Source organism: Chiloscyllium plagiosum, unplaced genomic scaffold, assembly GCF_037043375.1.
Source record: "Chiloscyllium plagiosum isolate Xiang-an unplaced genomic scaffold, Cpla_swu_hap1 HiC_scaffold_10, whole genome shotgun sequence".
NCBI classification, from domain to species: Eukaryota; Metazoa; Chordata; class Chondrichthyes; order Orectolobiformes; family Hemiscylliidae; genus Chiloscyllium; species Chiloscyllium plagiosum.
This window is the reverse complement of record NW_028270148.1, coordinates 34,712,080-34,729,929: the sequence shown is the minus strand read 5'-3', so window position 1 is coordinate 34,729,929 and position 17,850 is coordinate 34,712,080. Positions and strand designations below refer to the sequence as shown.

The window sequence follows — 17,850 nt, the reverse complement described above, 5'->3', positions numbered from 1 at the left end:
GCAAGAAAGTTTTCTATTGATTGCCACAAACCACACCTCTTCATCTGATTATAGAGTCATACAGTCAGGAAACAGACCCTTTGGTCCAACTTATCCACACCAACCAGACATCCCAATCTGAATGAGTCCCATCTGCCAACATTTAGCCCATATCCCTCTAAACCATTTGTATTCATACACCCATCCAGGTGCCTTTCAAATGCTGTAATTGTAAATATCTCCACCAATTCCACCGGCAGCTCATTCCATACACGCTCCACCCTCTGTGAAAAAGATAACCCCATATCCTTTTTGAATCTTTCCCGCCCCTCCCCGCTCACGTTAAACCTTTACCCTCTAGTTTTGGACTCGTCCCAACCTAGAAAAAAGACCTTGTCTATTTACCTCATCCATGCCCCTCACGATTTTATAAATCTCTGTAAGGTCACCCCTCAGCCTCCACGCTCCAGGGAAAACTGCCCGAGAGAAAGCGCGAGAGAGAAACCCACACTGCTAACTGACAGCAGTGAACCTGTGCAGTTACTGCCTTTGCAGTTGAATTCATGTATCGCTGGACATCGAAGTATATCTGGAAAAATTAACAAACATTGAAATTCACAACTGATCTTGAAGGAACCTGTTTGGAAGAGGTCACAACACAAACAGGTAAGTGGATATTTTAAGCATGGTCTGATAATATGTCTGCAGTAGTGAGTAGATTGAGGTTTATATCTGCAATAAGTGTCATTGAATTATAGATCCCCTAATATTCTGAGGGAAATTGAGAAACAAACTTGTAAGGAGATCTCTGTTATCTGTAAGAATAATAGGATGGTTATGGTAGGAGATTTAATGTTCCAAACTACACTGGGACTGCCATAGTGTTAAGGGTTTAGATGGAGAGGAATTTGTTAAGCGTGTACAAGAAAATTTTCTGATTCAGTTTGTGGACGTACCTACTAGAGAAGGTGCAAAACTTGACTTACTCTTGGGAAATAAGGCAGGGCAGGTGACTGAGGTGTCAGTGGGGGAGTACTTTGTAGCCAGCGACCATAATTCTATTAGTTTTAAAATAGTGATGAAGAAGGATATTCCAGATCTAAAAAATGAAGTTCTAAATTGGAGAAAGGCCAATTTTGATGGTATGAGGCAAGAACTTTCAAAAACTGATTGGGGGCAGATGTTTACAGGTAAAGTTACAGCTGGAAAATGGGAAGCTTTCAGAAATGAGATAACAAGGATCCAGAGAAAGTATATTCTTGTTAGGGTGAAAGGAAAGGCTGGTAGGTATTGGGAATGCTGGATGACTAAAGAAATTGAGGGTTTTGTTAAAAAAAAGCATATGTCAGGTATAGACAGGATAGATCGAGTGAATCCTTAGAAGAGTATAAAGGCAGTAGGAGTATACTTAAGAGGGAAATCAGGAGGGCAAAAAGGGGACACAAGATAGCTTTGGCAAAGAGAGTTAAGGAGAATCCAAAGGGTTTTTACAAATACATTAAGGATAAAAGGATAACTAGGGAGAGAATAGGGCCCCTCAATCATCAGCAAGGCAGCCTTTGTGTGGAGCCGCAGGAGGTGGGGGGAGATACTAAATGAGTATTTTGCATCAGTATTTACTGTGGAAAAGGACATGAAAGATATAGAATATAGGGAAATAGATGGTAACTTCTTGAAAAATGTCCATATTACAGAGGAGGAAGTGCTGGATGTCTTGAAATGCATAAAGTGGATAAATCCCGAGGTGTACCCTAGAACTCTGGGAAGCTAGAGTAGTGATTGCTGGACCTCTTACTGAGATTTCTGTATGACCGATAGTCACAGGTGAGATGCCAGAAGACTGGAGGTTGGCTAACATGGTGGCACTGTTTAAGAAAGGTGGGAAAGACAAGCCAGGGAAATATTGACCAGTGAGCTTGACACTAGTGGTGAGCAAGTTGTTGGAGAGAATACTGATGGACAGGATATCCATGTATTTGGAAAGGCGAGGACTGATTAGGGATGGTCAACATGGCTTTGTGTGTGGGAAATCATGTCTCACAAACTTGATTGAGATTTTTGAAGAAATAACAGAGGATTGATGAGGGCAGAGCAGTAGACGTGATCCAAATGGACTTCAGTAAGGCGTTAGACAAGGTTCCCCCATGGGAGACTGGTTAGCAAGGTTAGATATCATGGAATACAGGAAGAACTAGCCATTTGGATACAGAACTGGCTCGAAAGTAGAAGACAGAGAATGGTGGTGGTCCTGGGGAGTGTTGCTGAACAAAGAAAACTTGGAGTGCAGGTTCATAGCTCCTTGAAAGAGGAGTCACAGATAGGGTAGTGAAGGTAGCGTTTGGTATGCTTTCCTTTATTGGTCAGAGTATAGAGTACAGGAGTTGGGATGTCATGTTGCGGCTGTGCAGGACACTGGTTAGGCCACTGTTGGAATACTTTGTGCAATTCTGATCTTCTTCCTATCGGAAAGATGTTGTGAAACCTAAAAGGGTTCAGAAAAGATTTACAAGGATGTTGCCAGGGTTGGGGAATTTGAGTTATGGGGAGAGGTTGAATAGGCTAGGGCTATTTTCCCTGGAGCAGTGGAGGCTGATGGGTGACCTTCTAGAGGTTTATAAAATCATGAGGGACATGGATAGGATAAATAGACAAAGGAATTGACCTCGTGAACCTACGCTGCAGTCCCTCAATAGTCAGAATGTCTTTTCTCAAATTTGGAGACCAGAACTGCACACAGTACTCCAGGTGTGGTCTCACCAGGGTCCTGTACAGCTGCAGAAGCACCTCTTTGCTTCTATACTCAATTCCTCTTGTTATGAAGGCCAGCATGCTATTAGCCTTCTTCACTACCTGCTGTACCTGCATGCTTGCCTTCATTGACTGGTGTACAAAAACACCCGGATCTCTCTGTACTGCCCCTTTACATAAATTGATTCCATTGAGGTAGTAGTCTGCCTTCCTGTTCTTGCTGCCAAAGTGGATAACCATACATTTATCCACATTAAACTGCATCTGCCCACTCACCTAACTTGTCCAGGTCACCCTGTAATCTCCTAACATCCTCATCAGTTTTCACCCTGCCACCCAGCTTTGTATCATCAGCAAATTTGCTAATGTTATTGCTGATACCATCTTCTATATCATTAACATATATTGTAAAAAGCTATGGTCCAAGCACGGATCCCTGCGGTACCCCACTGGTCACTGCCTGCCATTCCGAAATGGAGCCGTTTATCACTACCCTTTGTTTCCTATTAGCCAACCAATTTTCAATCCAATCTAGTACTTTGCCCCCAATACCATGCGCCCTAATTTTACTCACTAACCTCCTGTGTGGGACTTTATCAAAAGCTTTCTGAAAGTCCAGGTACACTACATCTACTGGATTTCCCTCGTCCAACTTCAGAGTTACATCCTCAAAAAATTCAAGAAGTTTAGTCAAGCATGATTTCCCCTTCATAAATCCATGCTGACTCTGTCCTATCCTGTTACTACTATCCAGATGTGCAGTAATTTCATCCTTTATAATAGACTCCGGCATCTTTCCCACCACTGAGGTCAGACTAACTGGTCTATAATTTCCTGCTTTCTCTCGCCCACCTTTCTTAAAAAGTGGTATAACATTAGCCACCCTCCAATCCTCAGGAACCGACCCCGAATCTATTGAACTCTGGAAAATAATCACCAACGCATCCACGATTTCCCGAGCCACCTCCTTCAGTACCCTGGAATGCAGACCATCAGGCCCCGGAGACTTATCAACCTTCAGACCTAACAGTCTCTCCAACATCAAATCCTGGCAAATATAAATTCCCTTAAGTTCAGGTCCTTCAGCCACTGTTACCTCAGGGAGATTGCTTGTGTCTTGCCCAGTGAACACAGATCTGAAGTACCCATTTAATTCCTCTGCCATTTCTTTGTTGCAGCACTACAGCAGTACCGAGACAGGTGAAGCATTTCATTCAATCTCATCCACAGTTATGTGCTGCTCATAATGCGGTCTCCTCTACATAAGAGAGATGAAACACAGGCTGGGTGCCTGTTTTGCACAGACTTATGGTGCCAGTGAAAAATGACCCGAAGCTTCCAAATGCTTCCCACTTCAACACATTGTATTCCTGTGTCAACATCTTTGACTAAAGCCCGCTACAGTGATCCAGCACTGAGTCTTTCATTTCTTTAACATTCTTTAAATGGAAGTGAACAACAAGTTCGAAAATTCCTGCTTCAACAATTGTTTGGTTTCTAATTCAAATCTTAATCTTCATCACTTTCAAGGAGCCCCTGAAAACCAAACAAAAGCAGGCCTTAAAAAAAAATTCACAAAAGAGAGCTTTTGGACAGGGGAAATAATCATTTTAGCTCAAGGTTAACATTTCAAACAGAAAACTGAGCAGACATTGTATGGTGTTATGTACACCCTGGACCCTTGAAGCAGCATGGCCGCTCAGTCTTTATTTCATTCCAATGACATATCAAGTATATCCTTGTTTCGGACTACTAGCTTCCACAGAAGATTGATTTCTAAAAACATAAACGTTCAGAGAATCTAAGAGAAGTACAGCACGGAAACAGACCCTTCAGTCCAACCCGTCCGTGCTGACCAGAGATCCCAACCCAATCTAGTCCCACCTGCCAGCACCCTTCTTATTCATATAGCCATCCAAATGCCTCTTAAATGTTGCAATTGTACTAGCCTCCACCACTTCCTCTAGCAGCTCATTCCATTCACGTACCACCCTGTATGTGAAAAAGTTGCCCCTTGTGTCTCTTTTATATCTTTCCCCTCCAGTTCTGGACTCCCCAGGGAAAAGACTTTGCTTGTTTAGCCCATCCTGCCCCTCATGATTTTGTAAACCTCTATAAGGTCACCCCTCAGCCTCCAATGCTCCAGGGAAAAAAGCCCCAGCCTATTCAACTTTCCCTGTAGCTCAAAACCTCCAACCCTGGCAACATCCTTGTAAATCTTTTCTGAACCCTTTCAAGTTTCAAAACATCTTTCCGATAGGAAGGAGACCAGAATTGCATGCAATATTCCAACAGTGGCCTAACCAATGTCCTGTACAGCCACAACATGACCTCCCAACTCCTGTACTCTATACTCTGACCAATAAAGGAAAGCATACCAAACACCTTCTTCACTATCCGATCTACCTGCGACCCCACTTTCAAGGCGCTATGAACCTGCACACTCCCTAGGACCTTACCATTAAGTGTATATGTCCTGCTATGATTTGCTTTCCCAAAATGCAGCACCTCGCATTTATCTGAATTAAACTCCATCTGCCACTTCTCAGCCCATTGGTCCATCTGATCAAGATCCCGTTGTAATCGGAGGTAACCTTCTTCACTGTCCACTACACCTCTAATGTTGACTGAACAAAATTATTGTTTTATCTTCTCAATGTTGAGAAGACAAATTCAATAGCGGTTGAGAAATTGACAAACAGTCATTTTGAACTGACCCAAGGAAGGAGAAACCTTTTTTACTCAGATGGTTGTGAATCCTTACAGTTCTCAGGCCAGTGAATATATATGAGACTGAGATTGGTAGACCTTTGAACCCTGGGGGAATTAAGGAACATGAGTATTGGGATGAAGCATGATTTCACTAATTGAGGAAGCAGGTACAACAGCCAAGGAGCCAACTCCTGCTCCTATTTCTTAGGTTTTGTAGGTCTTGCAAGAAATCAATTTTCAGTGGCACTGGACTTGTTGCCAGTGCTCCTTGGTAGACAAAACATTTATCCATTTAAATTTGCGACTGTTTTTTCCATTTATTAAATAAACATTCTGTAGGTCATAAGATCTGGGAGCTCTCTCTTGATTTACAAGTGTCTTGTTATACTTTAAACAAAGGTAACATACTTACAAGACTTGGTGGCAAATCTGACAACACAATATAATCAACTGATTCAAGGATAAAATAAATGAAAAACTACATGGTGACGGAATGGTTCTTTTTGAAAACGAATAGAACCAGCATTCAGATTCTGACAACAAAAAGGTAGAAGTAAACTAACCATGATTATCTTCTCCAGTTATTTCAAAAACCTTAATTAAAGAACATACTTTCTGGGATTACTTTTGCTGAATACATATTTTGTCAAAATAGAGAAGACATGACATATTTTTCCAATTATCGAGATATTCAACATTTTGGAAAACCAAAGCATTAAAATAATTATTTCGTGCTCTGCCAGAGGATAATGAAATTAAAAATGGAGATTAAATGACCAATTCTGTCTTTAAAAAATAGCAAAATTACTGCATTTCACAATACACCAAACTGTCCTACCTTCAACACGTGACTCCAGGTACTTATCCAGTTCAGCATCTTTCCTCACTGCCTCTTCTGAAACCTTGGGAGCATTAGGGAAACAGACCAATACAATGCTCATGTTGTCTCTACTTCCCTATAAGAACAAGTAAGTTGATTTATTAGTTATGCATTGATAACTATTGCAAGAATATTACACCACAGGGATTAGGGAACGGAACAGTTATATTAAAAAAAACTGGCTATACAACATAATGGAGTAATCCCAGAATTATCTCTGTCGTTTTCATTTTCACATGCAACTGAAAGATAGAAACAGAGAAAAAGTAGCAAGTGTAGGCCTTTCAAGCCCGCTCATTATGATCAGGCGACTGACTGTGTGGAGTTTGCACGTTCTCCCACGGTCCAAAGATGTGCAGGTTAGGTGAATTGGCCATGCTAAATTGCCCGTAGTGTTAGGTAAGGGGTAAATGTAGGGGTATGGGTGGGTTGCGCTTCGGCGGGTCGGTGTGGACTTGTTGGGCCGAAGGGCCTGTTTCCATACTGTAATATAATCTAATCTAATCTAAAAAATAAACAACCTATTCCTGTTATTTCCCCACACCCTGTGACTGCTTTCGTGCCAAGGATGATATCCAACTCCTTGGAAGCATATTATTTTGGCTTCAACTGCTTTTTGTGGTGGCAATTCACAAAGGCTCACCACACTGTTGTGAAGAAATTTCTCATCTCCATCCTAAATAGTTTACCACATATCCTTAAACTGTGACCCCAAGTTCTGGACTCCCCCTGTCACTGAAAGCTTTCTTCCTGCATCTAACCTGCATCATCCTGATAGAATTCTATAGGTTCCTATGAGATTCCTCACCCCTCCCCATCATTCTTCTGAGTTCCACTGAATATCATCCTACCTGATTCAACCTCTCCTCCTAAGTCTGGCAAACTTTTGCTGGATTCTTTCTATAGCAAGAGTCCAGCAAATAACAAGACCCAAACAGTGCATAGTATTACAGGTGTAGTTTTACCAAGGTACTATACAATTGCAGTAAGACAATGGAATTGAAGGCCAATAAACGCCTAGGCCCTAATAACCTACATTCCAGAGGACTTAAGGAAGTAGCCCTAGAAATAGTGGATGTATCAGTGGTCATCTTCCAAGATTCTATTGAGTATGGATTATTAGGTAGCCTCCACTCTGTAGATAATTTAACTGCTTTATTTGAAAAGGGAGGCAGAGACAAAACAAGGAATTAAACAGCAGTCAGCCCGACATCAGCTGCAAGGCAAATGTTTGAGTCCATCATACAAGAATTAATAGTTTAGCACTTGGAAAACAGTGACAGGATCAGATAGAATCAGCATGGACTTATGAAAGGCAAATTATTCTTGACAAATCCACTGGAATTCTTTGAGGATGTAACTGATAGAATTGATGAGGAAGAGCCAGTATTTGAATCTTCTTGCAACAAAGGCAAACATACCGTTTGCCTTCTTGACCAGCTGATGCACCTGCAAGATTACCTTCAGTGACTCATGCACAGAGAAATCTCGATTATCCGAACATCAATTATCTGAATATTGGATTATCCGAAGGAGATCTCGAGGTCCTGATAGACACATTACATCACAGATGTGTTTCCAACACTGATTGCATATTTTGTTTACAGTGATTAAAATTGAACTTGGCTTAGTGAAATGCTGCAAAGAACAGTCCTGGACTGGTGGGAGCCCAGGCACCATCTCCAAATGACTGACCTCCCACCCTCTCTCTCCCCACACACTTTCCCTGGAGTGCTACACAGGTGTGTACCCGAACCCCCCTTCCCCAGATAATCTCTCCAACATTGTCCTGTATAGGGCAAAGGTGGAACTGTCAAAAGGTTGCAGTGAAAAGTTGTGTATTTGGCTGTGTGCGCGTGCTATTTGGAGACTCAATAACAATCCTCCCCGCTCACCCTCCCCCCAACCAAAAGGCAGCAGCAGCAGTCTTGTTATTGGTGTCCAGTCTGGCTGCCCCGGAGAGGGCGGGGGCGGGGGTGTTGGGCGGGGTTTGGGGGGCAGGCAGGAAGGTCGGGGGCAGCGTTGGATGGGGTTGGGGGTGGGGCAGGCGGGGACGGGGGTGCAGTGTTGGGGGCGGCGGGGGGCAGTGTTGGACGGGGTTTGGGGGGCAGACGGAGCTCGCGCATGGTGTGCTGCTGCCTAGTCTCCTGAACAGGGAGTGGACTTAACAGAAAACTCCAAGCTCCAAAGGAAAGGCATTGAATCAATTTACTGAATAATCAATTATCCGATCGAGGTTCCTCTGTACAAGTACAGCCAGGTCTCAAAGCACATTCCTTCGCTCAAATTATTGCCATTCAGATAATAAACTGCCTTCCTGCTTGCTACCCAAATGGATAACCTCTTAGTTATCTATATTATACTGCATCTGCTTTGCTTTTCCCTACTCACTCAACTTATCCTTGTCACATTGAAGCATTTCTGCATCCTTCATACATCTTACCCGCCAACCCATCTTTGGATCACTTGCATGCTTGGACAATACATTTAGATCCCTCATCAAAAGCTTTAAATATATACTGTGAATAGATAGGACCCGAGTACTGATCCCTTTGGTACTCCACGAGTCACTGCCTGCCATTCAGAAAAAGATCCATTTATTCCTCTTTGTTTCCTGTCTGCTAACCAGTATTCCACCTATTTCAATACGCCACCCACAATCCCATGCATTTTAATTTTACACACAAATCTCTAAAGTGTCAAAAGCCTTCTGGAAGTCCAAGTAAATCACATGCATGAAATGTGGGGGTTCATTAGTTCCAGTCAAAAGGCATTTGGATGGGGGGGGGAGGGGACAAGCTGGATGTTTAAAAAGGAAATTGAAGGGAAAGTTAGAACAAGAGAAGTCAAGAAAGATAACTGAATCATTGAGGCAGAAAACTCGGAAGGGCATCATGCTGTAAGGTTGAGTGAAATAAGGGTTGATGGGAAGGGTGAGAGCAGTAACAAATTAAAAATACTATACATGAATGCACGAAGCATTAGAAATAAGATGGATGAGCTTGAGGCTCTTTTGGAAATTGGCAGATACGATATTGTGGGGATAACTGAGACGTGGCTTCAAGTGGACAGGGCCTGGGAAATGAATATACAAGGATACACGTGCTATCGTAAGGACAGACTGACGGGCAGAGGGGGTGGGGTGGCCTTGTTGGTAAGGGACGATATTCAGTCCCTTGCGTGGGGGGACCTAGAGTCAGGTGATGTAGAGTCAGTGTGGATAGAGCTTTGAAATACTAAGGGTAAAAAGACCTTCTTGGAAGTCATCTACAGGCCCTCAAACAGTAGTCTGGATGTCAGATGCAAGTTAAATCAGGAGCTGAAATTTGCCTGTCGCAAAGATGTCACTACAGTTGTTATGGGGGATTTTAACATGCAGGTAGACTGGGAGAATCAGGATGATATTGGGCCTCAAGAAAGAAACTTTGTGGAGTGCCTCAGAGATGGATTCTTAGAGCAGCTGGTGCTGGAGCCTACCAGGGAGAAGGCAATTCTGGATCTGGTATTGTGTAACAAACCAGAATTGGTCAGAGACCTCGAAGTGAAGAAGCCATTGGGAAGTAGTGACCATAATACAATAAGCTTCAATCTGCAATTTGAGAGGGAGAGGGTACAGTCGGAAGTGACAGTACTTCTGTTGAATAAAGGGAACTATGGAGCTATGAGGGAGGAGCTGGCCAAAGTTCAATGGTGCAATACCTTAGCAGGGATGACCGTGGAGGAACAACGGCGGATATTTCTGTGTATAATGCAGAAGTTGCAGGATCAGTTCATTCCTAAAAGGAAGAAAGATTCCAGGAGGAGGCATGGGTGGCCGTGGCTGGCGAGGGAAGTAAAGAAACATATAAAGTTAAAAGAGAAAAAGTATAACATAGCTAAGATAAGTGGGAAAACTGAGGACTGGGAAGCTTTTAAAGAGCAACAGAGGATTACTAAGAAGGAAATACGCAGAGGAAAAATGAGGTACGAAGGGAAACTGGCCATGAATATTAAGGAGGATAGTAAAAGCTTTTTTAGGTATGTGCAAGGCAAAAAAATGGTTAGGACAAAAATTGGGCCCTTGATGACAGATACAGGGGAATATATTACTAGGAACAAAGAAATGGCAGAGGAATTAAATGGGTACTTCAGATCTGTATTCACTGGGCAAGACACAAGCAATCTCCCTGAGGTAACAGTGGCTGAAGGACCTGAACTTAAGGGAATTTATATTTGCCAGGATTTGATGTTGGAGAGACTGTTAGGTCTGAAGGTTGATAAGTCTCCGGGGCCTGATGGTCTGCATCCCAGGGTACTGAAGGAGGTGGCTCGGGAAATCGTGGATGCGTTGGTGATTATTTTCCAGAGTTCAATAGATTCGGGGTCGGTTCCTGAGGATTGGAGGGTGGCTAATGTTATACCACTTTTTAAGAAAGGTGGGCGAGAGAAAGCAGGAAATTATAGACCAGTTAGTCTGACCTCAGTGGTGGGAAAGATGCCGGAGTCTATTATAAAGAATGAAATTACTGCACATCTGGATAGTAGTAACAGGATAGGACAGAGTCAGCATGGATTTATGAAGGGGAAATCATGTTTGACTAAACTTCTTGAATTTTTTGAGAATGTAACTCTGAAGTTGGACGAGGGAAATCCAGTAGATGTAGTGTACCTGGACTTTCAGAAAGCTTTTGATAAAGTCCCACACAGGAGGTTAGTGAGTAAAATTAGGGCGCATGGTATTGGGGGCAAAGTACTAGATTGGATTGAAAATTGGTTGGCTAATAGGAAACAAAGGGTAGTGATAAACGGCTCCATTTCGGAATGGCAGGCAATGACTAGTGGGGTACCGCAGGGAACCGTGCTGGGACCGCAGCTTTTTACAATATATGTTAATGATATAGAAGATGGTATCAGCAATAACATTAGCAAATTTGCTGATGATACAAAGCTGGGTGGCAGGGTGAAATGTGATCAGGATGTTAGGAGATTACAGGGTGACCTGGACAAGTTAAGTGAGTGGGCAGATGCAGTTTAAATGTGGATAAATGTATGGTTATCCACTTTGGCAGCAAGAACAGGAAGGCAGACTACTACCTCAATGGAATCGATTTATGTAAAGGGGCAGTACAGAGAGATCCGGATGTTCTTGTACACCAGTCAATGAAGGCAAGCATGCAGTACAGCAGGTAGTGAAGAAGGCTAATAGCATGCTGGCCTTCATAACAAGAGGAATTGAGTATAGAAGCAAAGAGGTGCTTCTGCAGCTGTACAGGGCCCTGGTGAGACCACACCTGGAGTACTGTGTGCAGTTCTGGTCTCCAAATTTGAGAAAAGACATTCTGGCTATTGAGGGAGTGCAGCGTAGATTCACGAGGTCAATTCCTGGAATGGCAGGAATACCTTACACTGAAAGACTGAAGCGACTGGGCTTGTATACCCTTGAGTTTCGAAGTTTGAGAGGGGATCTGATTGAGTCGTATAAGATTATGAAAGGATTGGACACTCTGGCAGTAGGAAACATGTTTCTGCTGATGGGTGAGTGCCGAACCAGAGGACACAGCTTAAAAATACGGTGTAGACCATTTAGGACAGAGCTCAGGAGAAACCTCTTCACCCAGAGAGTGGTGGCTGTGTGGAATGCTCTGCCCCAGAGGGCAGTGGAGGCCCACTCTCTGAATTCATTTAAGAAAGAGTCGGATAGAGCTCTCAAAGATGGTGGAATCAAGGGTTATGGAGATAAGGCAGGAACAGGATACTGATTAGGAATGATCAGCCATGGTTATATTGAATGGCGGTGCAGGCTCGAAGGGCTGAATGGCCTACTCCTGCACCTTTTGTCTATTGTCTATTGTCTATAAATGGAAAGGGTTTAGAGGGATACAGGCAGAGTGCTGGCAAGTGGACAAGATCAGTTTAGGAAATATGTCAGCATGGACAAATTGGACCAAAGAGTCTGTTTTCGTTCTATATAACTCTGATTCGATAAGCTATGACATGACCTCCCCTTAACTGCACCATGCTATTTTTGATTAATCCCTGCCTTTTCAAATGCAGATTAATTCTGTCTCTCAGAAGTGCTTAAAATAGTATTCCTACCACTGATTGTTCTGTAGCTTCCTGGTGTATGCCTTCCTTGCTTCTTGAATAACAGTACCATAGGAATTGAAATAATTGCTAGCACCCCTGCTATTTCTTCCCTTGTTTCATTTAACAGCCTGGGATATATTTTATCCATACTTGGAGGTTTATTTACTTTTTAAGCCTGCCAGGCTGCTCAGAACCTACTCTATGTCTTTGTCAATTTAAGTTCATCACAACCCTTCTCCCAGATTTCTATACCCACACCATCCCTCTCAAGAGTGAACATTGACAAAGTATTCATTTAGAACCCTTACCTGTGTCCTCTCCTCCACACATAAATTACCATCATGACTCTTTAATTCGTCAAGCAGCATCAGAGGAACCGGAAAATCAACGTTTCGGGCAAAAGCCCTTCATCAGGCCTTTGGCCGAAACATCGATTTTCCTGCTCATCGGATGCTGCCTGACCTGCTGTGCTTTTCCAGCACCACTCTAATCTTGACTCTGATCTCCAGCATCTGCAGTCCTCACTTTCGCCTTTAGTGAGCCCTACTGTGTCACTACAATGGCTGTAAAAGGTGTATTTTGTCCCCTTTTCTTTATGAAGGGAGATCGAGACAGAGTACAAAATATTCTGTTCCAAGTCGATAAAGTAAATAGCGTGAGGTCTTGGGGTTTCTTTTTCATAAAAAAGGAGTTAAAAACAATAGAAGCAACATGAAGAGATAGGGTTAGGTTCCCGCAAAACCAGGATTTTAGTTCAACTATCAGTACCTGTTGGGGTTTGGAAGCTGCTATACATCTCTACCTGCTATAACATGCCCGAGTTAATTAGGCTCACTCATTACAGTTTTCCCTTGATGATCCTTCCTGCTGGATTAGAAAACTGAATGCAAGACTATCTATTTTGCTGAATTTGCCTTGCCACAGGTATATTTATGGGTTGTTACAGTATCAGAACAGTTACTGTTTAGTTGTTGAACAATATAGTATTCTGTTAAGTTTTCTAATACAGTCAGGTTAGCCCACTTCTTCATTCTTTTGTTCGTATTTTAACTGTAGTGTAAGAATAATGTGTGTTTTGCTTCAAGTTTGACAGTGTGATCAATCAACTTGCATCCTGAACACAACGCTCTACACTTGCATTTAAACATAAGTAGTAGTTGGGGTCTAAGCTATCTTCTTAATAGATTCTGAAAGGGGTTGTGATCTAATCCAAAACACTACTCTTGTCCTAGTTATCCTTTTACCCTTAAGGCACTTGTAAACAAACTTCAGAAGTTCCTTCATTTCACCATTATCTTTCATGCCTTCTTTTTCTTTTCCTAATTTGATTTGTTTTAACTTTTCCCTTTGAACACTCTACACGCCTTTACAGCCTTTCCTGTTTTGAGCCCTTGAAATGTGCCATAAGACTTTCTTTTTGTTTTTATCTGATTCTGTACATGGGATATGGAGAGTTCGCTGTATTGTTCAGCTTTATTGGACATGTTACCCTGTACTCTTCGTATTTCCTTCTTGAATATGTCCCATAGCTCTGACTCTATATGGACTTCAGGAAGACATTCAGCAAGGTTCCTCATGGTAGACTAGTTAGCAAGGTTTGATCACTTGGAATACAGAGAGAATCAGCCATTTGGAGATAGAACTGGCTCAAAAGGTGGAAGACAGAGGGTGGGGGTGGAAGATTGCTTTTCAGACTAGAAAGCCTGTGACCAGCGGTGTGCCACAAGGGTCGGTGCGGGGTCCACTGCTTTTCAAGTAGGTAAAAACAATGTCTGCAGATGCTGGAAACCAGATTCTGGATTAGAGTAGTGCTGGAAAAGCACAGCAGTTCAGGCAGCATCCGAGGAGAAGGAAAAATCGACGTTTCGGGCAAAAACCCTGCTCTATGCTACTTTCTCCCCACCCCCACCCTCCTCTCATTTATCTCTCCACCCTTCAGGCACTCTGCCTCTATTCCTGATGAAGGGCTTTTGGCCGAAACATCAATTTTCCTGCTCCTCGGATGCTGCCTGAACTGCTGTGCCTTTCCAGCACTACTCTAATCCAGAATCTGGTTTCCAGCATCTGCAGTCATTGTTTTTACCTGCTTGATTTTAACCCTACTGCGAATCCTCTTGCAAGGATGCCTGCCTTGAAGAAGTTTTCCTCCTCTCTCTACAAGAATCTCAGGAAGTCCCTCTCCCACTGCAACTCCCAGGTCATTTCCTACTCTATGCTACATTCTCCCCACCCCCACCCTCCTCTCATTTATCTCTCCACCCTTCTGGCACTCTGCCTCTATTCCTGATGAAGGGCTTTTGCCCGAAACGTCGATTTTCCTGCTCCTCGGATGCTGCCTGAACTGCTGTGCTTTTCCTCCACTGACTATAGGAGTTGGGAGGTCATGCTGTCCAGGACATTGGTTAGACCACTTTTGGAATATTGTGTGCAATTCTGGTCTCCTTGCTATAGGGAGGATGTTGTGAATCTTGAAAGGGTTCAGAAAAAGATTGAGAAGGATATGCCAGGGTTGGAGGGTGTGAGCGAGAGGGAGAGGCTGAATAGACTGGGCTGTTTTCCCTCAAGAGTCAAGAGGCTGAGGGGTGATCTTATAGAGGTTTATAAAATCATAAGGGGAATGGTTAGGGTCATTGACAAGGTCTTTCCCCTGGGGTGAGCGAGTCCAGAACTCGAGAAGGCATGGGTTTATGGTGAGAAGGGAAAGATTTAAAAGGGACCTAAGAGGCAACTATTTCCACGCAGAGGGTGGTGTGTGCATGGAATGAGCTGCCAGAGGAAGTGGAGGAGTCTAGTATAATTACAACATTTAAAAGGTAAATGGGACTAGGTGAATTTATGATAGCTAGAGGACAGAGGAGTCTATTTCCATGCTGTACATCTCTATGACACAGATTTACCTAAAAGAATATGCTCCCAGTCAATTTTGGCCAATCTTAATAAAGATTAGATTCGATTACAGTATGGAAACAGGCCCTTCGGCCCAACAAGCCCACACCGACCTGCCGAAGTGCAACCCACCCATACTCCTACATTTACTCCTTCACCTACACTACGGGCAATTTAGCATGGCCAATTCACATGACCTGCACATCTTTGGACTGTGGGAAGAAACCGGAGCACCCGAAGGAAACCCACGCAGACAAGGGGAGAATGTGCAAACTCCACAGAGTCAGTCAGTCACCTGAGGTGGGAATTGAACCCAGGTCTCTGGCGCTGTGAGGCAGCAGTGCTAGCCACTGAGCCACCATGCCACCCATAAAATCAGCCTTCTTCCAGTTTCAAACTTCAATTGCAGGCCGATCCATGTCCTTTTTGATAATAATCTTGAATCTAACAAAGTTATGATCACTATCTGCACAATGCTCTCCAACTGATTTTTCAACAACTTGTCTGGCTTCATTACGTAAAATTAAATCCAGGACCGTCCCCTCATGAATGACCTTTACATACTGGCTTTAAATAAATGCATTAAGGACTTCTACTCCCTTGAAACATTTCATATTGTGATCACTCAATGTCAGGGAAGATGAAATCACCCACGATCACTACCGTATTATATTTACACTTCTGAAATTTGCATACTTATCTGCGACTGTACGTCTGACTGTTAGGGGGCCTACAATACTCTCCCAGCAATGCAACTGCTTCTTTTGGTTTTCACGTTCTATCCATATGGCTTCATTTAAGAAGTCTTCAATAATGTAATTCTTCCTTAATGCTGTAATTCACTTCCTAATCAATACTGCAACACCCCCTTCCTCCTTTACCTCCTTCCCTTCGTCACCTGAAGACCTTATACTCTGGAATACTGAAAAGCCAATATTGTCCCTCTCAAACCTGACTCAGTCACAGCAATGAAATCACACCCCCATGCTTTAATTTGCACACTCAACTCAGCTGCCTGGTTTGTAAGATTCTTTGTATTTAAAGTAAATACCATCTAATCTTGCCAAAATCTTTTGTGCCTTCATTGGCCTTTGATTTCTATGCCTTCCTCATTCACTTTCTGTCTCTTCTAATTTTGATCATGCACCTCCCCCTTTTTAGTTTTCACAGAGGAACCCATGCCCATGTCAAATTAGTTTAAACCCTCCCTAACAGCACAAGCAAACCTTCTCGAGAGAGACTGGTCCCACTAAAGTTCAGATACAACTCATCCAACACGTACAGATCCTACCACGCCCAATGGAATAGAGAAACTCATCAGCCACGACTGAAGCAGAGCAAATTTGATAGGCTGAATGGTGTAATTTCTGCTCTTATGTCTTACGGTCTAAAACCAGTCCCAGTGTCCCAAAAGTCTAACGACCTTCCTCCTGCGCCATCTCTCCAACCACAGAGTCATCTGGACCAACTTCCTATTTCTATACCCAATAGCATGTGGCATCAGAAGTAATCCAGAGATGACTTTTTTGGATCCTGTTTTCAATATATTTCCGAGCCCCCTAAACTCTGCTAGCAAGATGTCAACACCTTGTCTACCTTTGTACAGGTACATAATCCTTTATCCAAATAACAGCTGGCCTCAAGGGTTTCAGAATTCAGAATTTTTCAGATTTCTGAATAAGTGACAGTTTAATAGAGTCATAGAGGTGTACAGCATGGAAATAGACACTTTGGTCCAACCCGTCCATGCCGACCAGATATCCCAACCCAATCTAGTCCCACCTGCCAGCACCCAGCCCATATCCCTTCAAGCCCTTCCTATTCATATACCCATCCAAATGCCTCTTAAATGTTGCAATTGTACCAATCCTCTGGCAGCTCATTCCACACATGTACCACCTCTGTGTGAAAAAGTTGCCCATAGGTCTCTTTTATATCTTTCCCCTCTCACCCTAGTCCTATGCCCTCTAGCTCTGGACTCCACCACCCCAGGGAAAAGACTTTGTCTATTTATCCTATCCATGTTCCTCATAATTTTGTAAACCTCTATAAGGTCACCCCTACAGGCTTCCAGTCTGAAAAACAACCGTCCAACACCACCCTCTGTCTTCTATCTTTGAGCCAGTTCTGTATCCAAATGGCTAGTTCTCCCTGTATTTCATGAGATCTAACCTTGCTAATCAGTCTCCCACGGAGAACCTTGTCGAACCCTTACTGAAGTCCATATAGATCACATCTACCGTTCTGCCCTCATCAATCTTCTTTGTTACTTCTTCAAAACTGTGACATTTTTAAAAATCTTATCGAATAGCAAATGCATCTGAGTGTACTATGGGTCCTTTGACAGAACTGACGCCTGCCAGTGCTGGGTCATGTCCCCATGTCACATCTGCAAGACCTACGTTGAGTGCATGTGGAGTTGAGTCACCTGTTTGCACGCCAAATAACCTTGTTAATGAAGAAAAAAACTTCACGAGAAAAACTTGGGATGTCTGAGCTTTTCAGATTTTGTAATTTTGGATAAAGGATTATCTACCTGAACTAGCATCAGTACATACCACAATCTGTTTGTTCTCACC

The 17,850-nt window shown here is 43.0% G+C and overlaps 1 protein-coding gene across 6 annotated transcripts in view; it reads right to left on the bottom strand.

Annotated features, from left to right (window-relative positions):
- ppm1ba (protein phosphatase, Mg2+/Mn2+ dependent, 1Ba) overlaps positions 1 to 17,850 on the bottom strand; it is a 229,672-nt gene that overhangs the window by 35,232 nt on the left and 176,590 nt on the right. For all 6 annotated transcript variants that reach the window (XM_087991269.1, XM_087991267.1, XM_087991266.1 and 3 more), the window contains one exon: positions 6,278 to 6,395. In XM_087991269.1, coding sequence (XP_087847395.1) covers positions 6,278 to 6,395 — 118 coding nt within the window. The remainder of the gene's footprint in view (positions 1 to 6,277; positions 6,396 to 17,850) is intronic.